Raw genomic sequence first — 23040 nt, 5'->3', positions numbered from 1 at the left:
CATGCAATATGAGATGCCTGAAATAACCGACCGCACAGAAATGGAAAATGGCACAAGATGTGGACGTAGAAGGCTCTATTTTGTAGTCACATACCTACACATAGGCTTATACATATACAGTATATTTAATTAATCACCGTAATTAGTAAATGGAAAACTCTAGTATGGAGAAAGGACTACGTATAGATAAACCTACATAGGAAATTTTCCAACGATACTTATGTCCCTACTAGCTTTTGCCCGCGGCTTCACCCGCGTGAAATTTAGTTTGTCACAGATCGTAATAAATTATAGCCTATATGTTATTCTGGATTATAAACGATAATACTGCAAAGTTTCATCAAAATCCGTTCAGTAGGTTTTGCGTGAAAGAGTAACAAACATGTTAACATCCAGACATCCAGACATCCATACAAACTTTCGCATTTATAATATTAGTAGGATTAGTAGGATTGTAAGATGGCAGGAGTCAGGACAGTAGGCCAATAAAGCAAAAAGTCGTGGGTTCAAAAAGTCTTCCAAGAAATTATTTGGTATGTTTCCGTCCGCAGTAATAATTATAATAGAGACAGACAACCAAATAAACCCCTTATCATCATGACTGTGTTACGTGATGTGTATAACCTAAAGTTAGTATTAATTCATCTCTAAACAAACACAATCCGATAATGTAATTGCTCATATCCTGATAACGTTTCAGTTTTTTGTAAACGCCCATTAAATTTGTATAGAGTCACACTTTTCTTCCATGTTCATCAGTCTACTTGTAAATGTATAAATGAGAAAAATATAGAGATACTTATGAGAATTAACTAGTTTTTTTAACAACTTTGGCTGAACAGGTTAACTTTCAAGAATACATAATTACAATACATAGAGCACTTCCACTTACGTACTTAGGTAGTACAATTACTTAGTGAGAGACAATAACATAACATTCCGACATGTAGTTATAAAATATGGTTTGTATTGTCTCTACAAACGTTTATTTAGTTACACATCACTTTCAGTTTTTCATCTAAACCTAGAGCTATCGCTCGCGCCTTCGGCAATCGCAAACGCAGAGGTGTTTCCGATGCGGCCGCGGCGAGACGTCGGCGCGCGGGCCGCGTCGCGAGCCCTTACTCCTTATCACTGTTATCAGCCCTTATCAGCGCATCGCGAAACCGATCGCGCAAACACTCGATACACCGTGCAAATACTCGTATACTCGTAACTCGCCAACGGACGCCGTTGATCATGTTCCCGAATTATGTGTTGTGTTTTGTGTCGTTTGTTCTTGTGTTTGAATACGCGAACGGTCAAGGTGAGATGTTGATTTGTTTATCTGATAGCGACCTGATAATGATAGATGCCCTGAAAACCTAGTTGTATTGTGTGTAACGTGATTGTTATTTCATATTTATTCAGCCTGAAGACTTGACCAACGTGTAGCTGTTTGTTGTTACATATTTATTTGTAATAGCTCTACATAATTTATAGGACGTATTTATAAATGTAAATAAGTAAATTATTAGTTTATTTATGTTATTCACAAAACCTTTGCGTGAATTCACAATTTTAGAATGTTTCGTCACCGAGATTAACTGGTAAAGATTACTTTAAGTAGGTACTTACTCATATAATTTATTTATGTGAAACCTTGTACTCAAAGTCAAATGCTATGCGTCATCAAAGTACCCACCTATTTCTTCTTACAATAACTAACGTAAGGCGAGATAATGTGGAAAACGTGGTGACTAAAACCAAAATAAAACACCTTCCATACTCTACCAAATTTGAAAACCCGACGAAAGTAAAATAAACAGATGTTTTAAATGGGGTGTTCGCCGTCAGTTAGTTGTAATTAAAAGTAAGGTAACTATCTTATCTAAAACATAAATGCCAACGGTCTACTTCAAAAGGAAATTTATTTTATGTCCGTGCATTACTAAAATAGCTGAGCGAGCGCGTGCCGGAACCCACCTGCTTCCAATTCCTGCTACGAGCATTAGTGGATAGAAAATATCCCGCCAAGAATTGACAGTTTTATTTTTAAATGGGAGAAATAGTGACCGAATCGAGGTGTTTTCAGTTCGTAGCGTCACGCCGCGCGATAAGTTGCAGCTGAAAAAACACTACATAATAATATGAGATCGCGGTATAAAGAATTACTTTATAAATGTACCTAGTAACTATGTACTATACCTAAGATTTCGTAGCAGGTATAAATTTTAAGTTAAACTGAACTTCTAATAGATTTTAGAAGTAATGAAACTTAGAAAAAGCTTGTAAGTTTATAATCATCTTAATTTCTACGATTCCTCCTTTTGGAAAGTATACTTATTAAAATATCTAAGGATTATGTGATGGTAGAGCACGTATTCGTAGTTTAAAAAGCAATAAATTTATATCCGAAGATTCTCTTGGGAAAAGTTCTCAACAATGAAGACAGGGCTTTGTCTTGCGATGCAGTCGCATTGACTTGCACTAAGTAGGTTGAATAGAAGGGCAGGGCATCAATCCTCAAAAACAATGCAACGGGTTTTATCGCATGGATTGAATATAAAACGATAATTTAATGAATAGGCAACAATTTATCCGCTTTGACCGGCGGTGCCGAAGTTGAGGTTGATTAATATTCATTTGTTTTAGTGACATACTTGCAGTTGCCATAATAAAGTACACAGTTTACTTGTAGCTTTTTTAAATACGTACTACTTATAGCGTAAGAAGTTTCGTAACATAACTGGACTTCATTCAGCCTAAAACAAATACCTTTCATTACTTTTCTTTTTGACTTGGCGTAATTTTGCAAACTTGATAGGTAAGCTAAGAAAGAAAGAAAAAAAAATGTTTATTCAGTATCATCGACAATACACTAAAGAAGTAAATTTAATTTTCATGAAAGTTTATTATCTATTCAGAAAATAATAATAATGTTTAATTTATAAAAACATTGATCAAGTCATGTCGCTCGCTTAATTTCATAACGATAATAACACGAATTACGTAAGTAATTTCGGTAAGCTGTAATTTAGTTTTATATAGGGAGTTATTCTATGTTACCAGTCGCTAATATTAAAGACGACTCAAATCTGACGAAATAAAGTAAGACGTCTTTACAAAAAGGCATAATTCACATGCCAGTCCGGCCCTTTGACACATAATTACCGCCTTCGCTGGTTAACGTTAAATGCACGTTAATTGCGGTAATCGGCGGGTGGCCACGACTATCTCCGATCAGTTGGGTAACACTCGATTAGCCCTCATAATCACAATATTGACGCGAGCGTGTGTTCGGCTTATATTTATAATCCAATCTTGAAAATAATATTCATCTCTGGTATGTTTTGTTATTCATTTCCTCGCCAACGCATTTTGAAAAGTGTATTTTTCTATATTTTATAAGTTTAGCCTTCAAATGCCTTTAATGATTTTTCATTCTGAAACAACAACGGATTTTCACTCTGGAATTTTTTCGAAAATATATTTGTAATAAGTACAACTTTACCATTATTCACTCAAAGAAGTGTTCAGATAAGTTAATTGTTATACAAGTAACAGGTTTAAGAGATTAACAATTGTTATTGCAGTAACCGCAATGGTAAAGTTGATAAAGTTGCTGCAACTTTCAGTAGAACTAAACTAAGTAATAAGAAAATAGAGTCGTCATTTTATTACATAATCTCAGAATAAATTGTCAGTTGTTCGACATTTTGACATATTATTTCCCCATACTGAAACTGTAATGTATAGGTAGGTACCAGGAGTTATTCTCAGATAAAAGTTTGGTCGAATCGGGCCTTAATATTACAACTAAGTTTGATTAGGACTTGATTACAGATACGTCCCATAATACGCGTCCTCACAATCTCGCGTAACGCCCACTCGAAGTGTGTCAACACCGACGTCACACTGAGGACTATTTGGTGGCCCATTTATGGCATTTGTTGTGGGGCAGTAATTGGATAAAGGTTACCCAAAATTAACGCAAGAATAGACTTGCTATACTTAGTCGTATACTGCTTTTGGGTACTTCATGATCATTTCAGCTAATGGTAATTCAAAGCCACCAAGCACGATTGCCTGCTTTTTTCAACTAGCCATTGCCAGCTATCCTGTTATGGTCGGTCTTTAGTAGATAGGTACGTTTGCCGATCCTGAAAACCCTTACTTCACTTTTCATGGTACTCTGATAGATATGGCCAGCCCACTACCACTTCAGCTTGCTAACATTTTTGGTCTTCTGTTGGAAGATCTTGTTCTGTTTTTTTTTTCTATAACGAGATCCGAGGCGTCGAACTTTTCTTCCTTCCGGCCTTTGAGTCGTCATTAAATCATACTTTGTGATCGTGATTAATAAAGGTGCGAATAGTTCACTAACATTAAACATTTTGCATATTATAAATACATTCATGTCTTATTATAACGCTCGCTTCGATGCATATTGCAGAGGCGGTACTTTGCAAAATGCGTTTTGATATAATCGACTCCATCGGCTTATCGTTCAAATTTGATCTCGTAATTGCAATCTTAGCGCAGCTAGATTAAAACGTTCCTAAATGAAGAGCTTACTTACTGTAACTAGTGAAGTAGGTAATACATCGAACAGATGTTGCCAAGTAATTGTTTATGTCATAACAACGCAACAGATGCACTGCTGTTTATCGACATAATGCTATAGTACCTATTGCACGTTATATTACAGTGATTTAAGCTTTTTATAGTTGCAGTTTTCTTTCTAGTATAATGAGGGTGTGACGGTCTAGAGAAGTCACTTTTCATCCGCTACTTGGCGGTCCTTACCAATGGTTTCGGACTTCGGATCTATAGATCATTAAATATTTTATGAACCGGACGTTCGGAACTCAACTCTAGCATAGCTTCAAAGCTATGAAGCTTTCGAAGAGATTGATCTCTTGAGTGAAGATTTTTTTAATGAAATTAATGTTTTTCCAGCCGAACAACAGCTGCTCAAAAAGCTAGCGTGCATCGAGCACGAGGAATGCGGCGCGTGCCTCTCCGCCGCGCCGCACTGCCGCTGGTGCGCGGACCCCTACTACAGCTCCGCGGTGCCGAGGTGCAATGATGATGAGAGGTTAGTGAAGATCTTTAAGCGACAATAGCCCAATGATGTCGGTGTCGGACTGGCCCAATCGAGGAACGAAGAACGCGTGTTCGAAACCCCGCCGCCGTTGGACTATTGTGGTTAACCTAATCTTAATAAAAAGTTAGCATGCATCAAGCAAAAGAATTCGCTGGTGCCCGGACCCCTACTACAGCTCCGCGGTGCCGAGGTGCAACGATGATGAGAGGTTAGTGAAGGACTTTATGCGACAATAGCCATAGACTATACATAGACAGAGATGACCATGATTTAATTTATTTTTGTTACCAGCTAATTTATTTTTGTTACCAGCTTTTTCTTGCGGCACTGCCCGCGTATTATTAGTATTATATATTTAATAATTAGTATTAGAGCATATTACATTAAGCTGTTCTGTTATCTTTATAATAATACTGTCAAGTAACAACAAATTCGTCCTATGGCTTTTCGAATAGATGTGTAAAGTAACAGGCAAACATCAATTTGTTTTCGCAAACTATCGCACTTAAGGGTCTTACCGCTATACTACCATATAATATTCCACGGGTGGGGGCCTGGTGACCTGTAGAACAGGTTTTAAACAAAACCTATTTCAGGCACCAGTCCCACACAAACTTAGTATTAAGTACCTATAGCGTAATGTATATTTTTTTTACCAAATGTAATTTAACCTAAGTTTGTGAGGGGAAATAAATGATTTATTTATTTATTTATTATTTATTTATTTAGAGAAGAGGTGTCGGTGTCAGACTAAACAAATCTACTCATATAAAGCTAGCGTCCATCGAGCACAAGGACCGTGGTGGTGCGTGGACTTGGACCCTTACTCCGCGGTTGCCCTCCGTGGTCACAGGAATATCCTCTAGTTCCCTTTGGAACTCCTGTGTAGCCTGGATCTACAGCTTTACCTTCAATAAAACCCAAACAATGAAGATCAAGTTTGTCCTGAGGAAAAATTAAACTCTCTATGGTCAGTACTAAGGTCAACTCCCTCACCTCCGAGGTACCGGGTTCGATTCCCAGTCTCACTTGTGTGTTGAATCTACAATTCATTATCAAATCGTGGGTGTATGTGTTATGAGTAGTAACAATAACGTAGGTCAACAAAAGTATAAAAACAATTAATTTGTATTGAAGCTTTCTAATTTCTTTATTTACGATTATTTCTTCTAAGAGAAAGTCAGGTACCTACTCTGAAAACAGGTCATCTAAGCAATATAATAGATGTTTTATACCGCGATATTTTACGACGCGCCTAAGTGTTATTAGTAGGAAATGCATTGGCACGAAAATAGATCTATCTAATCCTAAAATTAAAACATCGCCCGAAGAAGGCGCCAAGTTAATTTAGTTCCGTATTACAAACATGTGATACATTTTTCTTTTCACACTCTCGTTCTGTTTATGAACTAAAATAAACTTGTCTATGAGCGTGGCCGTTCTATGGTGTGTTTTCTTTTTCTATTCCTATATTGGTTTGATTGAAACATGTTCGGAGAGAGTTCAGAGAGCGCCGAAATGCGCAGTGCGCACGGGCCGATCTTTTAAAGCACCGACGCGGATTGGCCGTTCCCACGTCCGCTCGCCGCTCGATCCCGGCTAATCAAGAGATCGTCGTGTGATTGATTATTGACTGTAACTCCATCGTAGCATCGACTAGAACCACCAGTTCATATTTTAGTTCTTACTTTTATATAAATTCTTGCACCCAAAGAGGCTCTATCGTCGCATTGGTTAGTAAAGCGTTCAAATCTCATAGAGGCACATAAAGTGAACTCTTTTGCTGTAAACAACAGTTGTTAAGAATATCAGACGATACCATGCTTGCATTTTGTGCTTGTATATAGAGATCTCAAGCAGGTAAGGGGCCATCCATAAAGTACGTCACACGAATTTCATGATTTTTTGACCCCCCCTCCGTCCTTGTCACAGGTGGTCACATTTCTGAGACCCCCCCTCCCTAGTGTGACGTCACATGTTTTGCAATTTCACATCGAAAAATTATTAAATTAACGGCAGTTCCGAAATTAGTTTTGTTTCCATTTAAATTAAGTACTTTTTTTATGAAATCAACATTATATCAAATATTTGAAACAATTGAAATGTGATGTCACGAAACTTAGGATCCCTCCCACCCCCTTGTCACACCATGTCACACTTTGTCAACCCCCTCCCCCCCTCTTTACGTGTGACGTACTTTATGGATGACCCCTAAGCAGACTGCAAACCCCTCAACTGCAATAAATTAAATTAAATTTGGTTTTTGGTTTGCATCCGGCTTTCATCATCATCATCATTTCAGCCATAGGACGGTCCACTACTGAACATAGATGATGATCCCCCAATGATTTCCACAATGGAAGGTTGGCTTGCGGCTTTAGTCGCGACGAAAAAAGACATGCATGAACTCTTATCAATTGTCACCATTTAGGAAAATTTTTTTCTGGCTGATTTCCCTGGTATGTGCGCCTATGGCCACACCAAGCCCGCTGGGATGAATGCTTTTCAATGGCCGATTCAACGCACGCTGCGCAGCTAATTCCGAGCTAGGCAACGCTCGTATCTTACAAAAGTATTCGATGGAATTGTGTTCCGATGACTAGATTATACGGTTGACCACACAGGTTAATATTTCGTCATATTCGTTTGTGTAGAAATAATATTTCGGTTCATATTTGTCTTAGATGCTGGTACCTAGAGCTGAATTTGAACTTTTTATGGTAGGAACGATTCAAATGATTTCAGAATATGTAAATAATGCCTGTGACCCCCTAACAAACTCGTTGATATTATCAATTTAACGAATTAATCTGTATAGAAGGTATGCAATTTATAAGTACCATAACTGTTATCTTAATAGGCGCAACTTTCGGTAAGTAACCAAAAATAAATACATAGGTTTATGGTGAGTCAGGTTACAAAGTTACGTGCGAGATGTATTGTTTTCATATCGACTTATCTAAACGAACTTTAACTATCTACACTGAAACTAATTAAGTACTCACTCTACACTATTATGTTGTGGGAAAACACATTAGTCATCTCGAGTAACAATATAATCCGTATCAAGATATAAAGAACCAACTATGTAGTTGGCACGGAACAATTTTGGCGCGGGAGATACCGTTCATTAAAAAGAGAAAGATTTAATCCAGAGTAATTAGAAAGTAGGATTAAAGCAAGTGGCACGCGTGGATTGTAATTGGTATTATGTTTTCTCCAGCTTAGTGCAAAGTGGCTGCAGCCAAGGTCTGATCCAAAGGCCTGCACCGCCGGTGTGGGAGGTGGTGTCAAACAGCTCGCTACAAGACGTGCTCCCGGACTCTCTTGAGAATGTGGTGCAGATTCAGCCCCAGAAGATGAGGATCTCTTTAAAACCACGTAAGTTAGATCTCAGTTTGGGAAAGGCCTATGTTCAAAGTGAAGGTCCTGTAGCTGAAATTATCATGATGATGAGGTAGTTACTACAATAAGAATACAGGGCAGGACGAATTTATATTCCATATGCAATCCACATGAAGATTCGATTTTTTTTACTCGGTAGTTGAAAATATACATTTTTCAGCGGTCCTCGTTGGCATATTAGTTAAACTCAGTTTTGGAATTTTTGTGGATTGGATCCTTTGACCTTTCTGGGTAAGTGCGTCCTTTATCACTCTCCAAATCTATCTTGCAATCGTTACGAATCTCTATCACCGAGAAGCTATCAAAGGTAGATTAACAGAATTAAATTGATTGTTTTATAGTTTGTAATTCACTAGTGAATTTCCCATAAAGCACGTAGGGGTCAAGCGTGTGTTTAGGGTTAAGCAAAGGTGCAGTGTTTAACTTGAGGTTTGGCTCGTCTGTCTGGCAGCACACGTGACAGCCGCCGGGGGCAGGGGTCATAATTACACGCAGGAATCCCTTTAAATTCTTTACCGTAACGTTACTTTTAACTTCCTACTAGAATAACGGGACTAAGCTGTTTACGTAAGGCGTCATGTACATCTTGACTTTTGGTTGGGTTAAGTGGGAAGTAAGAATTACGCATGCGTCTGAGACAAAGAACTTTTTGGGTCATAGGTCATACCACTACTAAGTTTACTACTTAGCTCTTTACAAATTGACAAGGAAATTTAAATTAATTCATTACATGTTTTGTAACATGTTTGGCTAATGAGGAAGAATGTATTTTTAATATTTATTTGTTAAGTAAGTACTAAGTACTTACGTTGAGGAAAAAAGAGCGTGTATAGGTTTTACCTTCAAAATTGCTTGGAAAATACGAAAATTTTTCTGATAGAGCTTATCAAATTAGTAAAATAATAATCATAAATTGTGTAATTAATTTTGTAAGAAACTCACATTAAGTGTCAGTATTTAACGTAACAAGCTAAGATCTAGTTTTGTATTGCAGGTGAGACGACAAAGTTGTCGTTTTCGTTTCGTCCAGCAAAGAACTACCCCCTGGACTTGTACTACCTGATGGACCTGACGTGGTCCATGAAGGACGACAAAGAGACTCTGTTGACCCTAGGCGATGCCCTCTCTGTTACGCTGAAAAATCTGACTGATAACTTTAGGTATGAAAACAATAATTTTCTTAAAGATTTCGTTGTTAGTATGAAACTTTCCGATAATAATTATATTCGTTGTGTCACGATGAGTAACTTATAAATATGAAAGGTAAGGACTGTTATTATAATTTGCTCATTATAAAACCTTGTCATTAGTATTAACTATCTATAATGAGTTAGTTTTGGCAAATTTATATTGCGTTCTTAGGTATTTTTCCTCAACGATTAATTGCTTTAAAGGTTAGGCTTCGGCAGCTTCGCGGACAAGCCCCTGATGCCATTCATCAGCATGGATGCCAAGAGGCGCGCCAACCCGTGCGCCATGGAAGAGCACCAGTGCGAGGCCACCTACAACTACAGGCACCATCTGTCGCTCACAGACCAGGTATTTGTCTCTATTAAGTAACCTTGGGGACTTGAATCTTGTGATAACTGGACTGGCTCAATGACTGCCGATCATCACCATTGATGCCAAGAGGCGCGCCAACCCGTGCGCCATGGAAGAGCACCAGTGCGAGGCTACCTACAATTACAGGCACCATCTGTCGCTCACAGACCAGGTATTTGTAATCTTGGGGACTTGAATCTTGTGATGACTGGTCTGGCTCAATGACTGCCGATCATCACCATTGATGCCAAGAGGCGCGCCAACCCGTGAGCCATGGAAGAGCACCAGTGCGAGGCTACCTACAACTACAGGCACCATCTGTCGCTCACAGACCAGGTATTTGTAATCTTGGGGACTTGAATCTTGTGACAATTGGACTGGCTCAATGACTGCCGATCATCACCATTGATGCCAAGAGGCGCGCCAACCCGTGCGCCATGGAGGAACACTAGTGCGAGGCCACCTACAACTACAGGCACCATCTGTCGCTCACTGACCAGGTAAGTTAGGCTCTATTTTAGTACCTTTGGGACGTTCGTGGAAAAGTCTCTTTTAGGTCATGTTATTATTATTATTTTAAACTTATATACACATAGAACAGTGTACATAAGGCGGACTTAATGCCTTTCATGTCTGGTTCACAGAAAAACGCCTTCTTCTCAGACTAAATAAAAATCATATTACGCTGTAAAAAATAGATTTAAGTATTATGCACTTAATAATTTATTACTTAGTAAGTATTGATATTTATTCATTAGTCACTTCTTTTTCCTTTAAGTTGCAATCATGACGTAAAATTGGGGCAGCTATTAATTGGATATCACATCTAAATGATCTTTTTCCGACCACATTTTTCCGTAGCTACGTTTCCTGCGAGATTTTATAGAAAATACGTTTTTATAATTGGACTGTGTAACCTGTATGATTCATAGATTTTGTCTTTCAGATTATCTCTTTTTAAAGTTAACTTATTTGCTATAGCTAACCAACTGCATTAATTCGCGGCAAGCTCTAAGCCACCCACACTTTAATATTTACTAGGTTCTATGATCTCAACTGTAATATATCATGTAAGTAGATAATCTTATTTGGCTTATCCGTATCCATAAAGATAGCCGAGCTAAAGGAAACGCTTAAATAATCGTGCCTACTTCATGATGGTGCTGTTCAAAATAACTTATAGGTAGGTTAGGTTACGGGACTATTCCCACCTCTCGTTCCCACCACTGCAACTCCTGTGTAGCTAGGATCTACAGCTCGACCGCCATAAAAACCCAACCAATGAAGGTCAAGTTTGGCCCGTCATTGGACCCGCAACGAAATTAATCAGAAGAACATACCTAGGAGGAGTTCGAAATTAAGGTTCGACTTCCCCCCATTGCAAAGCGGATGACAGGTGACAAACAAAGGTTTAGGTTAGGTTAGGTTACCTTAATATTTGTGAAGGTACAACAGATACAGGATATGTGGTCTTTCCTTGTAAACAAAATGGAGTCATCTTTTGAAATCCTGAAATCTACAACCGAACAAAGACTCATTCCTGCAATCAATGGCTCTATCAATTTCTCGCAATAATTCGAATTTGTGGCTTAAATCTCGAAAGAGACCGATATCAGAATATCTTGTTTATAAAGATCTTTTCCCACAGGTCCAAGAATTCATCAAGAAAGTGAACACCAGTGCAGTGACGGCCAACCTGGACAACGCTGAAGGTCAGCTAGATGCGTTGGTGCAGGCCATCGCTTGCGGAGACAGGATTGGCTGGTCCACACGCAGTAGGAAGATCGTGATACTGCTGACCGATGGCTCGATACACACAGCTGGCGATGGGAAACTTGGTACGGATGATGTTTTTCATCTAATAGTACAGTCATTTGTTATATCTATTGTTGAACTTTAAAACGACACCTACATAATGCCTCCAATTTTAGCGGATGCGGTCACCTAGTCAAAAATATTTTTTAACATCTATTCCTGACATAAATTGAATGAATACCTAGATAACATGTTACATCAGATGATAGAGATCCATGTATTAATTTTGTAGTACCAGAGGAATCCCTATCTCTTTGCTAACGGTATACCTAGCATTAATTTCGTATTGAATATTTGTACACAAAACATTCCACCTACATCGAGAATCGAGATGTACAATAGTCTCATTATACTTTATCATTCTTATAACAATAGATAAACATTTGCACAACTCAATTACAATACCGTAGCCTTAACCGCTTATTAACAACAATAGAATAGAAATTCAGAAAAAAAACAGTTTTCAATATGATTTCTAGCCACTTTATTTTTTTTTATTGTTTTAGCTGGTGCAGCGAGGAAAAACGATGGAGAATGTCATTTAGATGACGATGGTTACTACGCAGACTCTGTTATATACGACTATCCTTCTATAGAACAAGTCTACAGACTTTTAGATAAGCACAAGGTAAGGCGTGTTTGCAGAGATTTAAACAGCAAATGCTGCGGTTAATATAAACACATTCTTGCTATATTTGCTCGCGAATTTGCGACTAATCGTCTAAATATTTTTAGGTCAACGTTATTTTTGCGGTAACCGACAGCGTTAAGTCATACTACGATAATCTACATCAACTTTTGGAGGACTTCACTTACGTCGCCAAATTGGAAAGCGACAGTTCGAATATACTGAAGCTGGTGAAAATGGGTTACGAAGATATCGTCAGTGTGGTAGACTTTGAAGATGACTCTAGTTCAGGACCTGTGAAGGTACATTACTTCACGGATTGTGGAGTGATTGGCGGCTCAATGATGGAAACCACTCGGTGTACTGGAGTCGAGTATGGAATGACGTTAAATTATGAAGCTCACTTAAGCTTGGATTCCTGTCCGGAATATAAGAAGGTAAAAATATGACTGCGAAGCTTTAAATGACGGTATTTATAAATTAAAACCTGTATGATTACCACATGCCCTTGATGAGTCAGTTAATTAACTCTAATCACGAATATTTCTACCTTTTTGCATTATTTCATTAGTGCGGTGAAACGTTTCCCAAATCTGAAAGTGGAAAAAGTTTTTCAGATAATGAATTTTTATTCATTAAATAACATCAATAACTTCGCATAAAGTGGATATCTGAATTCTTAACATAATCTTGCCACTTTCCACTTATCTTGGCCTTTTCAGTTACTGAAATGAAGCAAATGTAGAGTCACCTCAAAAAAAGTAGTACAATGTTTCAGATGACCCAAACAATCCGCATAGCAGAAAGCCAGCTAGGCCAGGACGCCCTCACGATAGAGGTGGAACTGCAGTGCGGCTGTGACTGCGAGGGTGACCTCGTCAAAGACATGGGCCTGAACTGTCCCATCAACTCGCATCTGGTTTGCGGGGTGTGCCAGTGCAATAAGGGATGGTGGGTAGAAGAATCAAAGCATTTTTAATTTATACATAGTGGGGAGCCAGCTAGGCTAAAACCCCTTCACGCTAGAGGTAGTGTTTGGCTATGACTCCGACGGTGACCTCGTCAAGGACATGTCCCTGAACTGTCTTGCCAACTCGTACCTGCTGTGCTGAATGTGCCAGTGAAATAAGGGATCACAGTTGTCATCTCGGGGACAGCCATGAATGGAACTGCTGGGAATAATCGATAAAGGTTATTCCAAAGTACGTTAAAGTAGTAGGCAATCAACCTAATCGGCGTTTTTGCTAAGAGTAAATTGTTCGATGTTCTTGATTTATGTATGAGTTAACTTAATGCTAAAATGATTGGATCATTATTGCAATATGTCATTTATGATCTAAGTAATTGTAATAAATTATGCCTATTACCTAGGTATAATCAAAACAACTAACTATCCAGACATTTGGTACAACATTTGTCATGTATCTACTTAATAATTTAAATCAAGCTCTTTAATCAGAACTATAGCTAATATTAGATAATCTCTTGCTTCATTAAAATAAATCTAAGTATTGGTTATTATTATGAATCTCTTAATTTATTTATTTCAGGTCAGGTCCACAATGTGACTGTTCCATCGAAGACGAAGAGGCATCGGCAGCGTTAGTGGCGCAGTGCCGCGAGCCGAACGCAACTCGCTCGCTCGTGTGCTCAGGCGCAGGAGAATGCTTGTGCGGCAAGTGCGACTGCGATCCTGGGTTCAACGGCCGCTTCTGTCACTGTAAGGCGTGCGAGAGGAGCAAGTAAGTGTTGCTACAGAACGTAGGCTGCTCTACTCCTTCTTTGAGTCAGGTTTAGTAGATCATGGCGTGAGCGTCCTAAAGGCAACTTGCGCGGGCAAATACTAACGTGTGAACTTCAACAAAATTAGGTCTTCCCAATCCATTTGGCAATAATGGGAAGTGTAGACCTAATTCTCCATTTGCCTCTGGTAAACTAGAAATAGTCGTGTTCCTGCAGTAAAGGGGATTATTCCCACTCTTCGTTCCCACCTCTGAAACTCTAATAAAAACCCAGCCAATGAAGGTCAAGTTTGTCCCAGAGGAAAGTGAAATTATCGTTGGATCCGCAACGAAATTAATCAGAAGAATATACGGTCATGCAGAGAGGCTATAAAGACTAAATGACCTGATGACTTCCAGAGAGAATGGCGTCGAGTGCGGAGGCGTAGGGCGCGGCACGTGCATCTGCGGGCAATGCGCTTGCGCCGAGGGCTGGGGCGGCGCCGCGTGCGACTGCCCCGACCGCACTGACTCCTGTGTCTCGCCTGCTAGCGACCTCATCTGCTCGGGGCACGGGGAGTGCGTCTGTGGTGAGTAAAATATTCTTTTTACGTTTAGATGGCATTTTGTTATCCTTTTTAAATAACCAAAAACATTGTTAGATTGTAGATTTAACTGTAAAGTACTCTCCCTCTTTTACATGGAGCCATATTTAACTATCATCTTGATTTCGTCGGTCTATGTACGACTAGGTATCAGGTAGGTAGGTACATTTTCCGACGTGGTCTCCAATTGAGAACGTTTTCTCCATCCTGAATAGGTTCTGGGACAGACATAGCAAGGCCACTACAATTTTGCCCCTATGAGATCTTAGGCATTAATTTATTTTATAGTAGAACGACGTCGAATCAGTGTTCCAATCTTTATTGTTGTATTCCTTATTTCAAACAAAGCTCCCATATATATAGCACTTTCCTTATTTCCCTGATCCCCAAGAAAAGTGTCGAAAATTACAAACGTTTAGTCGTGGTTTCACAATATTCATTTATTGGAACATAAGCTTACGACTAAACAAACTTTTCATGGCAAACAATTATTAGGAATTTACATATTTCCACATATAAAATAGGCTAGCTCAAAATCGACCGTTCACGTTGGCGTCGCGCACCGGGAAGAAGGAAACTTCTAGAACTTCCGCGTGAGTCGCGAGACGCGCGGGGGGACTGCCTCGCGCCGATTGGCCGAGGGAAGGGCGCGGCACCATACTTCCGCGTGATTCGCTATTAGACGAGATGGCGTGATAACACTAACGTTGCGTTGTTCGCGCGCGATAACGTTATAAACGTTATGAAATAGCGTTGCCGCGTTACAACCTCCCCCTCTAGTTCAGACGACGCAACGCGGTCTGGACTAGCTTAAGACTTACGCGGCCTACCTCGCCTACGCTTTTCCCTAACAGGCGGCTGGATGTGACCAACAAACGGAGTAAGTTGTGAGGCATGGTATTTCCCTAACTTCGCTCCAGACTCTCCCTCCAGGAGGTAAGTAGTGTCACTCAAGACCCTCGATATCTTATACGGGCCGTCACGCCTAGGGTTAAACTTAGGGGTTTGACCTCGATCAGTGTCGTTCAAACCCTGGGTCTTCAGCAAGACCAAATCGCCTACCTTATAGTCGGGCGGCGGCCGACGACCTTCGTCGGCGTATTTCTTCCGGATCGCCTGGGCTTTCTCATGAGCATCTCTAGCGTCGAGGAGTGCGGAGGACAGCTTCCTAAGGTAAGTGGTAATATTAGCAACGAACTTATCATTCTCCACAATCTCCCTCATGTCAGTGAGTGCGTCGGCAGGCGCGCGCAGCTCCCGCCCGAAGGTAAGGAACGCAGGTGAGTACCCAGTACTAGTGCACAATGCCGAGTTCATCGCAAACCTCACGGAAGCTATGTGCTCGTCCCACGACGAATGATCTCTGCCCACCAGGATTGCCAGCTGAGGTTTCAGGTCTCTGTTCTTTCTCTCCACAGGATTGGCCTCAGGATGGTAGAATGGCGTCAGGCACTGATCGATCCCGAACGTGTTACAGACCTGCTGCATGATCTCGCTAACAAACTGCACGCCATTATCGCTTACCATCCTCCTCGGCACACCGAACCTCAGGAAAACCTCCTCAATAAGGGTCTTGGCACATTCTACGCTGGTGGCATTCTTCAATGCGAAGAGTTGGATCCATCTACTGCAAACATCCTCGACAATCAAAATCCATCGGTTCCCCGCGGGTGTCTCCGGCAAGGGACCGAAAAGGTCGACAGACATTACTTCAAAACGGCGGGCTCCGGCAGGGGACTGAAGAAGGCCGGCTGGCTTGCGGTTATCAGCTTTATACCGCTGACAAGGCACACAATTCTTCACATACTCAGCCACAGTCGCTCTCATACCAGGCCAATAAAATCGTGAACTGATCCGGTGCAGCGTGCGCTCGACTCCCATGTGACCAGCCGTCGGTGCGTCATGGTAATCAGCGAGGACCTTTGCTCTCTCGCTCGTCGGTACAACTAAGCACGCGTCGTCATTCTCGTCGGATTCAGGACCACATCTGTATAAAATTCCATCTGACATCACGTAGCCGCGGTTTGACCACTGTCTCCCCCTAAAGGGTTCGTCTTCCGTCTCCAAGTCGTCTATAATCCTCTTGATCTCAGGGTCCTGAAGCTGCTTCTCGCGCAGGTCGGATGCGCTCTGAGTTGGGAGATCGACCACGGTAAGACACAGGTCACAGCTGGTCTCTTCACTGCACGCGGGTCGCGATAGGGTGTCCGCTACAACGTTGGACTTACCTGGCACATAATCGATGCGCATGTTGTACTCTTGCAGTGTCAGCGCCCACCTTGCGAGTCTTCCGCTGGGCGACTTGACACTCATCAGCCATCTCAAGGGCTGGTGGTCTGAAACGACAACTACTTCGGAACCCTCGATGTATCCCCGAAACTTCGTGACAGCCCACACAACTGCTAAGGCTTCACGCTCTGTTGTCGTGTAGTTCCTCTCGGCGGCAGTCAGGAGGCGGCTAGCGTACTCAATGGGGCGCTCGTCGGGCCCCTCCCCCTGCATCAAAACTGCCCCGAGGCAATAGCCGCTGCTGTCGGTTCGTAGCTTGTACGGCTGGGTCTCATCGGCTTGCCGCAATATCGGCGCCGTCACGAGTAGCTGTCTCAGCTGTTCAAAGGCAGACTGCTGCTCCGGCGCCCACTTCCAGCTGGCGTCCTTCTTTAGCAGCGTCGTCAAAGGCCGGGCAATCTCTGCATAGTTGGGGATGAACCGCCGGAACCAGCTCGTCGTCTGAATAAAACATTTCAGGTGCTTCAGGTTGCTCGGCGGCGGCAGGGACGTAATGGCCTCGGTCTTGGCTGGGTCCACCTGTATTCCTCCTGGAACTATCAGGTGACCTAAAAACTTCACCGAATCTCTGGCGAAAAAACTCTTCTCGCGGTTGATGCGCAAACCAAATAATGCGAGTCTATCAAACACCGCTTCCAGGTCCTCCAGGTGTCGAGAGTACGTGTCAGACAAGACAATCAGGTCGTCGAGGTAGCATAGCATGGAGACGTCGCCCCGGATGTTTGACTTGAACCTGTCCATAAGCCTTTGGAAAGTAGCGCCAGAGTTGCGCAAACGCATGGGCATCCGCTTAAATCGGTACGTACCGACGGGTGTGATAAAGGCGGTCTTGTCGCGGTCCTCTTCTGCGACACTCACTTGGAAGTAGCCAGATCTTAAATCTAGCGTGCTCATGAAGTTGCTGGTCTTCGCGGCGTGCAGGACATCATCCATCCTCGGCAGAGGGTACCGGTCCGGCTCCGTCACGGCATTGAGTTTGCGATAGTCCACGCAGAGGCGTACGCCGCCATCCTTCTTCGTGACAAGTACGACGTTTGCTGCCCAAGGTGACTCGCACTCCTCAATGATGTCGTCTCTCAGCAACTTATCCAGCTCCTGCTCCAGAAGCTGCCTCTTACCCTGTGACAGTCGGTAAGGTGGAGAAGCGATAGGCTCCTGCTTCTCGTCAGTCTTAATGTGGTGCGTCGCGAAATCCGTAGGCTTGCCATCGGGAGCGAAGCGATCAGCGTGCTCCACCAACAGCTCATTAAGCCTGTCGCGCTGCTCATCACTCAGGTGAACACCTTCATCATCCCTCAGCTTCAGCTTGGTGGCCTCGACACGCATCAGCTCTGCATCGGCGGAAGGGGTAGGTACATGGTCCTTTACAAAGGCATACCGCCGGCCTGGTGTGTCGGCAAAACTCCACGTTGCCTGCTGGATATTGATGAGAATACCTGCATCTCGGATGAAATCGCGTCCTAGAAGCGTCCTCGTATCAGCTCCAGGGATCACCATGAATGTGGTAAATATTTTTCGACCCTGCAGGACGACAGTCACGTCACCTATAAGGACATCGTGTACCTGTCGTGTTCCGTCTGCTAACCCGATCGATCGCTGCGTCTCCATGAAGCGTACGCCGCCGTCCACCAACGTCCGGTACAGCATCGGACTGGCAAGGCAGTTCGTAGCCCCTGTGTCCATGACAGCAACACCGCTATGACCCAAGATCTTGATACGGATCGTCGGTTTGAACTGGTCGAAGTCAACTCCCGCTGTATAAAAAGTAAGATTAGGGAGGAAACAAAAATCGTGAGGCTCACCCTTCACCTGGGCGGAATTAAGCTCACTACCACCTGAAAAACTGGCTTTCGCCTCAAAATCGGCAATTTCTCGAAAATTGCGTAAAACATCGGGTGAGATAGGCATTTCACATCTATCTTGCACACAATTACCACTGTGACACATTTCGGATGCGTTACCCTGCATCCCAGAAAAGTCGCATTTGCCACTCTGTAATATGCCCGAAAAGTTCCGGTTGCCACCCTGTGTGTCCGAAAAATTCCGGTTGCCACCCTGTGTTACAGGTGAACTACGGTTACCACCCTGTGTTACAGGTGAACTACGGTTACCACCCCGTGCTGAATTAATATTCCCGGGTTTACAATTTTTAGTGAACAAATTCCCGGTTTCACCCTGTATTGTCAAAACATTCCCGTTTTCACCCTGTATGACGGGATTTTTACGTGATGAGTTACGACGAGTTTTCGTCTTGTTACGTGATGATAATAATGTTACGGGGGGTTTACGATTATTGTAAAAAGTACGACGGGACCCTAAAGTGTGAAGTTCCGATTGAGACTTCGGACTACACGTCTCACACTTCGATTTGATTACGCCTTGCTGGCCACATCCATAACACCGTATTGTACTACTATTACGCGAACTATTATTATTAAAATTACGTTCGGAGTTGTCTTTGCTCGTGGAAGTTTTGTTATTTCGCTCACGGTTACGACAATTATCTATTTGATGACCAAATACTTTACAAAAAGAACAACGTAAACGATTACGTCCCTGTGTTTTTGCGTCATTTGAACTAGAGGGCGAGTGTGTAGGTGTGTTATCAGTTAGCGGAGAACTACTTACGGTTTTCTGGATGGAATAGGTACTAGTGGTGCCGCGCGGACCTTTACCTGAGTCCCCTTGCGTTACCTCGGCGATAGACTCTTCGATATCGCGGGCCCTATCCACCAACACGTCTAACGACACAACACTTTCGCGGGTTACGCGTTTACGCACTCGTCGGTCAAGTAGACCGTAAACAATGTCAATCTGCAGACACTCGTTCAGTTCATATGGAAGTTTAGCTATCAGCGCTCTCGTCTTCGAGATAAACACGTCGCATCGTTGCTGTCCTTGCTCTTGCGCGAATATTTCGCGAAGGATTTTGTAGGCCGGTCGTGCGGCGCCGTACATGCCTCGTAGGCGCGCGACCGCGTCGTCCCAGGTGTAGACGGAGTTCTTGACCCCTCGCCACCACACAGCTGCATCATCCACCAGCAGGATGGGGAGGCCGCGCAGCGCGTGCTCGTCGCTCACGCTCAGGCACTCCTTGTATGTAGTGACGGCGTCCAGAAATGCTTCCAAGTTGTCGGCGTCGTCCGCTCGCCCATCGAAGCGTGCCGTGCATTTTGCGAACGACCCGCCTCGGAACTGCGACTCGGATGTCGACATCGGTGGCGACTGGGGCGGTACTGCCGGCCCCGTGCTCGTCGTGCTCGTGGTGCTCAGCGTCGTCAGTAGGTTCTCGAAGAGGATGCGGTTGGCCTCCTGTTGGGACCGCGCGAAGGCCGACAGGAGGGAGGACACCTGCGACTCGGTCATGAACGGGCCCGCGGCGCTGCCGCCGGGCGCGGTCGGAGCCGCTGTCGCTTGCCGGTCGGCGCCGTGCTGAGCGACCCCCTGGTCGCCCGCGGCTGCCGATGCCGTTGCCGCTGAGTGGTCGTCGTGGTCGTCGCGGTTGCCTGCGACCCCACACTTGGATCGCGTCGCGGAAGCCATCGTCACTCGTAAAGTTCGAGATTGCACTGTTTTTCACGCCGGTAAAAACAGGTTTCGACACGCTGCACTCACGGTAGGTACTTTGCCGGTACTGTTCGTAGGTTAAGGCCTCGAGTTGGGCGTCATTTTAGTCGTGGTTTCACAATATTCATTTATTGGAACATAAGCTTACGACTAAACAAACTTTTCATGGCAAACAATTATTAGGAATTTACATATTTCCACATATAAAATAGGCTAGCTCAAAATCGACCGTTCACGTTGGCGTCGCGCACCGGGAAGAAGGAAACTTCTAGAACTTCCGCGTGAGTCGCGAGACGCGCGGGGGGACTGCCTCGCGCCGATTGGCCGAGGGAAGGGCGCGGCACCATACTTCCGCGTGATTCGCTATTAGACGAGATGGCGTGATAACACTAACGTTGCGTTGTTCGCGCGCGATAACGTTATAAACGTTATGAAATAGCGTTGCCGCGTTACAAACGTTATTTTATTTAATCTTTTCTCGTTATTTAATGTTATTTTACAGGCAAATGTCAGTGCTCAGCTCGCAAGGACGAAGACGGCATCAAATACACAGGAGCGTTCTGCGAGACTTGCGCCACGTGCGAGAACCCTCTCTGCGTGACCGCCGAGCCGTGTGTGGCCTGCCACCTCAATAGTAGCTGCTTGGACGTCTGCTCCATCGGCTCTGTCAACTACACAGTTACTGAGAGGCTCAATGAGCAAGGTAAGTCGCACTTAAGGTTTAAGTAAGCTCACTACTTGAAGAAGGTCTTTAGGAACTGCGTTTTTTTTGCAAGCCTCTTTTTAAATTAGTTTTGAGACAGAGAAGACTATAATATAGAGCTATTTAGATTCGTAATGCCACTACTTCAAGTAGGGTCACTACTTGAAGAAGATCTTTAGTAACTGCATATTTTTTTAAGCGTCTTTTTCATTCCTTTCAAGACAAAGAATGATAGAGCCGTTTAGGTGCGTAATGCGAAACGCCTGAAATTCACATGTCCAAATATAGACCATGACGGATCTTCTGTTTTATGATTTTTGGATTACATTTTACCACAAAGTTATTAAAAAAGAAAATCACGAGCTTTATAATACAGTTTACTTCTTCTAAAGAAAGCGAGGTGTGAGTAATGTACGCTTACAATAATTTAGTTGGCGGTTGTCATTACGGCTTGAGAGTGCGGTCGGCTAACGATATCATTATCTACCTTCTGCGCCTCATCGCCACTGCTCTTTGCGGTTTCGAATAGGCTAAAATACACTTTAATCTATTTTTGTTTTTGTTGTGGACAGACAGTTAGGTTACTGTTGGAAATGAAATGCATATCATTCTGTGGTTCAATATACATATATGTTATGCCGTCAACTTATTGAGCAATGCGCAACTAGACGCATGTTTTAAGGGTTGTCATACTGTCACGTTGCTGTGCACTGGATTCGGATCTTAATTGTTACAATGTACAGAATATCGTGCTGATAAGTCATTATATCCTCCTTTCAGAGTTACTAACATCCGGCGAGATCTCATGCATCCTCCGCCGGGACAAAGACAGTCAAGAGTGCGAGTACAAGTACACCTACACCGCCGCGACCAGTTCCATGGTTGCCATGGAGATCGTCATCAGATCCGTGGAGTGCTACCAGCCCACCAGTGCCCGGCTCATGACGAGTGCTTTAGTCATCATGGCCTGCGTCGTAGCTGCAGGATTAGTCGTCATTTTAGTAATAAAAAGTGGACAGATTGTATCGGATAGGAGAGCGTACGCGAAATTTGTGAAAGAAGCCCAGGAGAGCAGGAAGAATATGCAAGAACTGAACCCGTTGTACATTTCGCCGATCTCAGAGTTCAAGATGCCCGAAGCATATAATAGGGAGAAGAATGATTGAGTTCAACTTATTTTGACTATATGTAGTTACACTGTTGAACTGTTTTGTTCAATTGTTTGAAAGTTTCATGATGCCCTTTTAATAATAGCAACTAAGAAAGATTCGTAATTGACGAGACTTGCTTGTATGATGTTCAATTGTGCCATTAATTTAGAAACGAGCTGTCCATAGCAACACGTTATTAAAGTGCCCACTCATGCGCTGATCTATGCAGCTTGATAATTCTGCATAATTAAATCTTACACATTTACAACTCTCTTCTAATATTGTTGTTAAATAAACATTCTGATTGTCCCTGCATCTTAAGGCCGGGTAGCAGAGAAAATGGCGAAAATGAGGTTTTCATTTTTCATTTTTGAGGTACTAAACAGTAAAATTAAAGGCTAAGATTTTTATTGGGCATAGTTGAGGATATTTTCTAGGGCTATTAACGGATGGAAACACGATTTGATGAAGTTGACTCGATAGAATAAATTCCCAAAGTTACCTCTATTCGTTTTCTATTTATGG

The 23040-nt window shown here is 42.7% G+C and overlaps 1 protein-coding gene across 1 annotated transcript; it reads left to right on the top strand.

Moving 5' to 3' along the window:
* The first annotated feature begins 1078 nt into the window (after nt 1–1078).
* Nucleotides 1079–22830, top strand: LOC135078909 (integrin beta-nu). Its single transcript, XM_063973483.1, has 13 exons — nt 1079–1306; nt 4942–5080; nt 8313–8470; nt 9489–9654; nt 9889–10033; nt 11685–11874; nt 12358–12479; nt 12587–12916; nt 13258–13430; nt 14030–14221; nt 14621–14790; nt 21164–21364; nt 22145–22830. Exons 1-13 carry the CDS (start codon nt 1240–1242, stop codon nt 22528–22530), a joined length of 2439 nt encoding a protein of 812 aa, XP_063829553.1. The 5' UTR covers nt 1079–1239; the 3' UTR covers nt 22531–22830.
* Nucleotides 22831–23040: the final 210 nt, after the last annotated feature.

This window comes from Ostrinia nubilalis, chromosome 15 (assembly GCF_963855985.1).
Source record: "Ostrinia nubilalis chromosome 15, ilOstNubi1.1, whole genome shotgun sequence".
In the NCBI taxonomy this organism is placed as follows: domain Eukaryota; kingdom Metazoa; phylum Arthropoda; class Insecta; order Lepidoptera; family Crambidae; genus Ostrinia; species Ostrinia nubilalis.
The sequence above is the reverse complement of the archived record's forward strand: the minus strand, read 5'-3'. Positions and strand labels throughout refer to the sequence as shown.

Bases quoted from the DNA above. Each gene is read 5' to 3' on its own strand.
- LOC135078909 (XM_063973483.1), top strand. From the start codon at position 1,240: ATGTTCCCGAATTATGTGTTGTGTTTTGTGTCGTTTGTTCTTGTGTTT. The intron at 8,471-9,488 runs GTAAGTTAGATC...TTTGTATTGCAG, and splicing joins GAGGATCTCTTTAAAACCAC to GTGAGACGACAAAGTTGTCG. The intron at 11,875-12,357 runs GTACGGATGATG...TTATTGTTTTAG, and splicing joins AGCTGGCGATGGGAAACTTG to CTGGTGCAGCGAGGAAAAAC.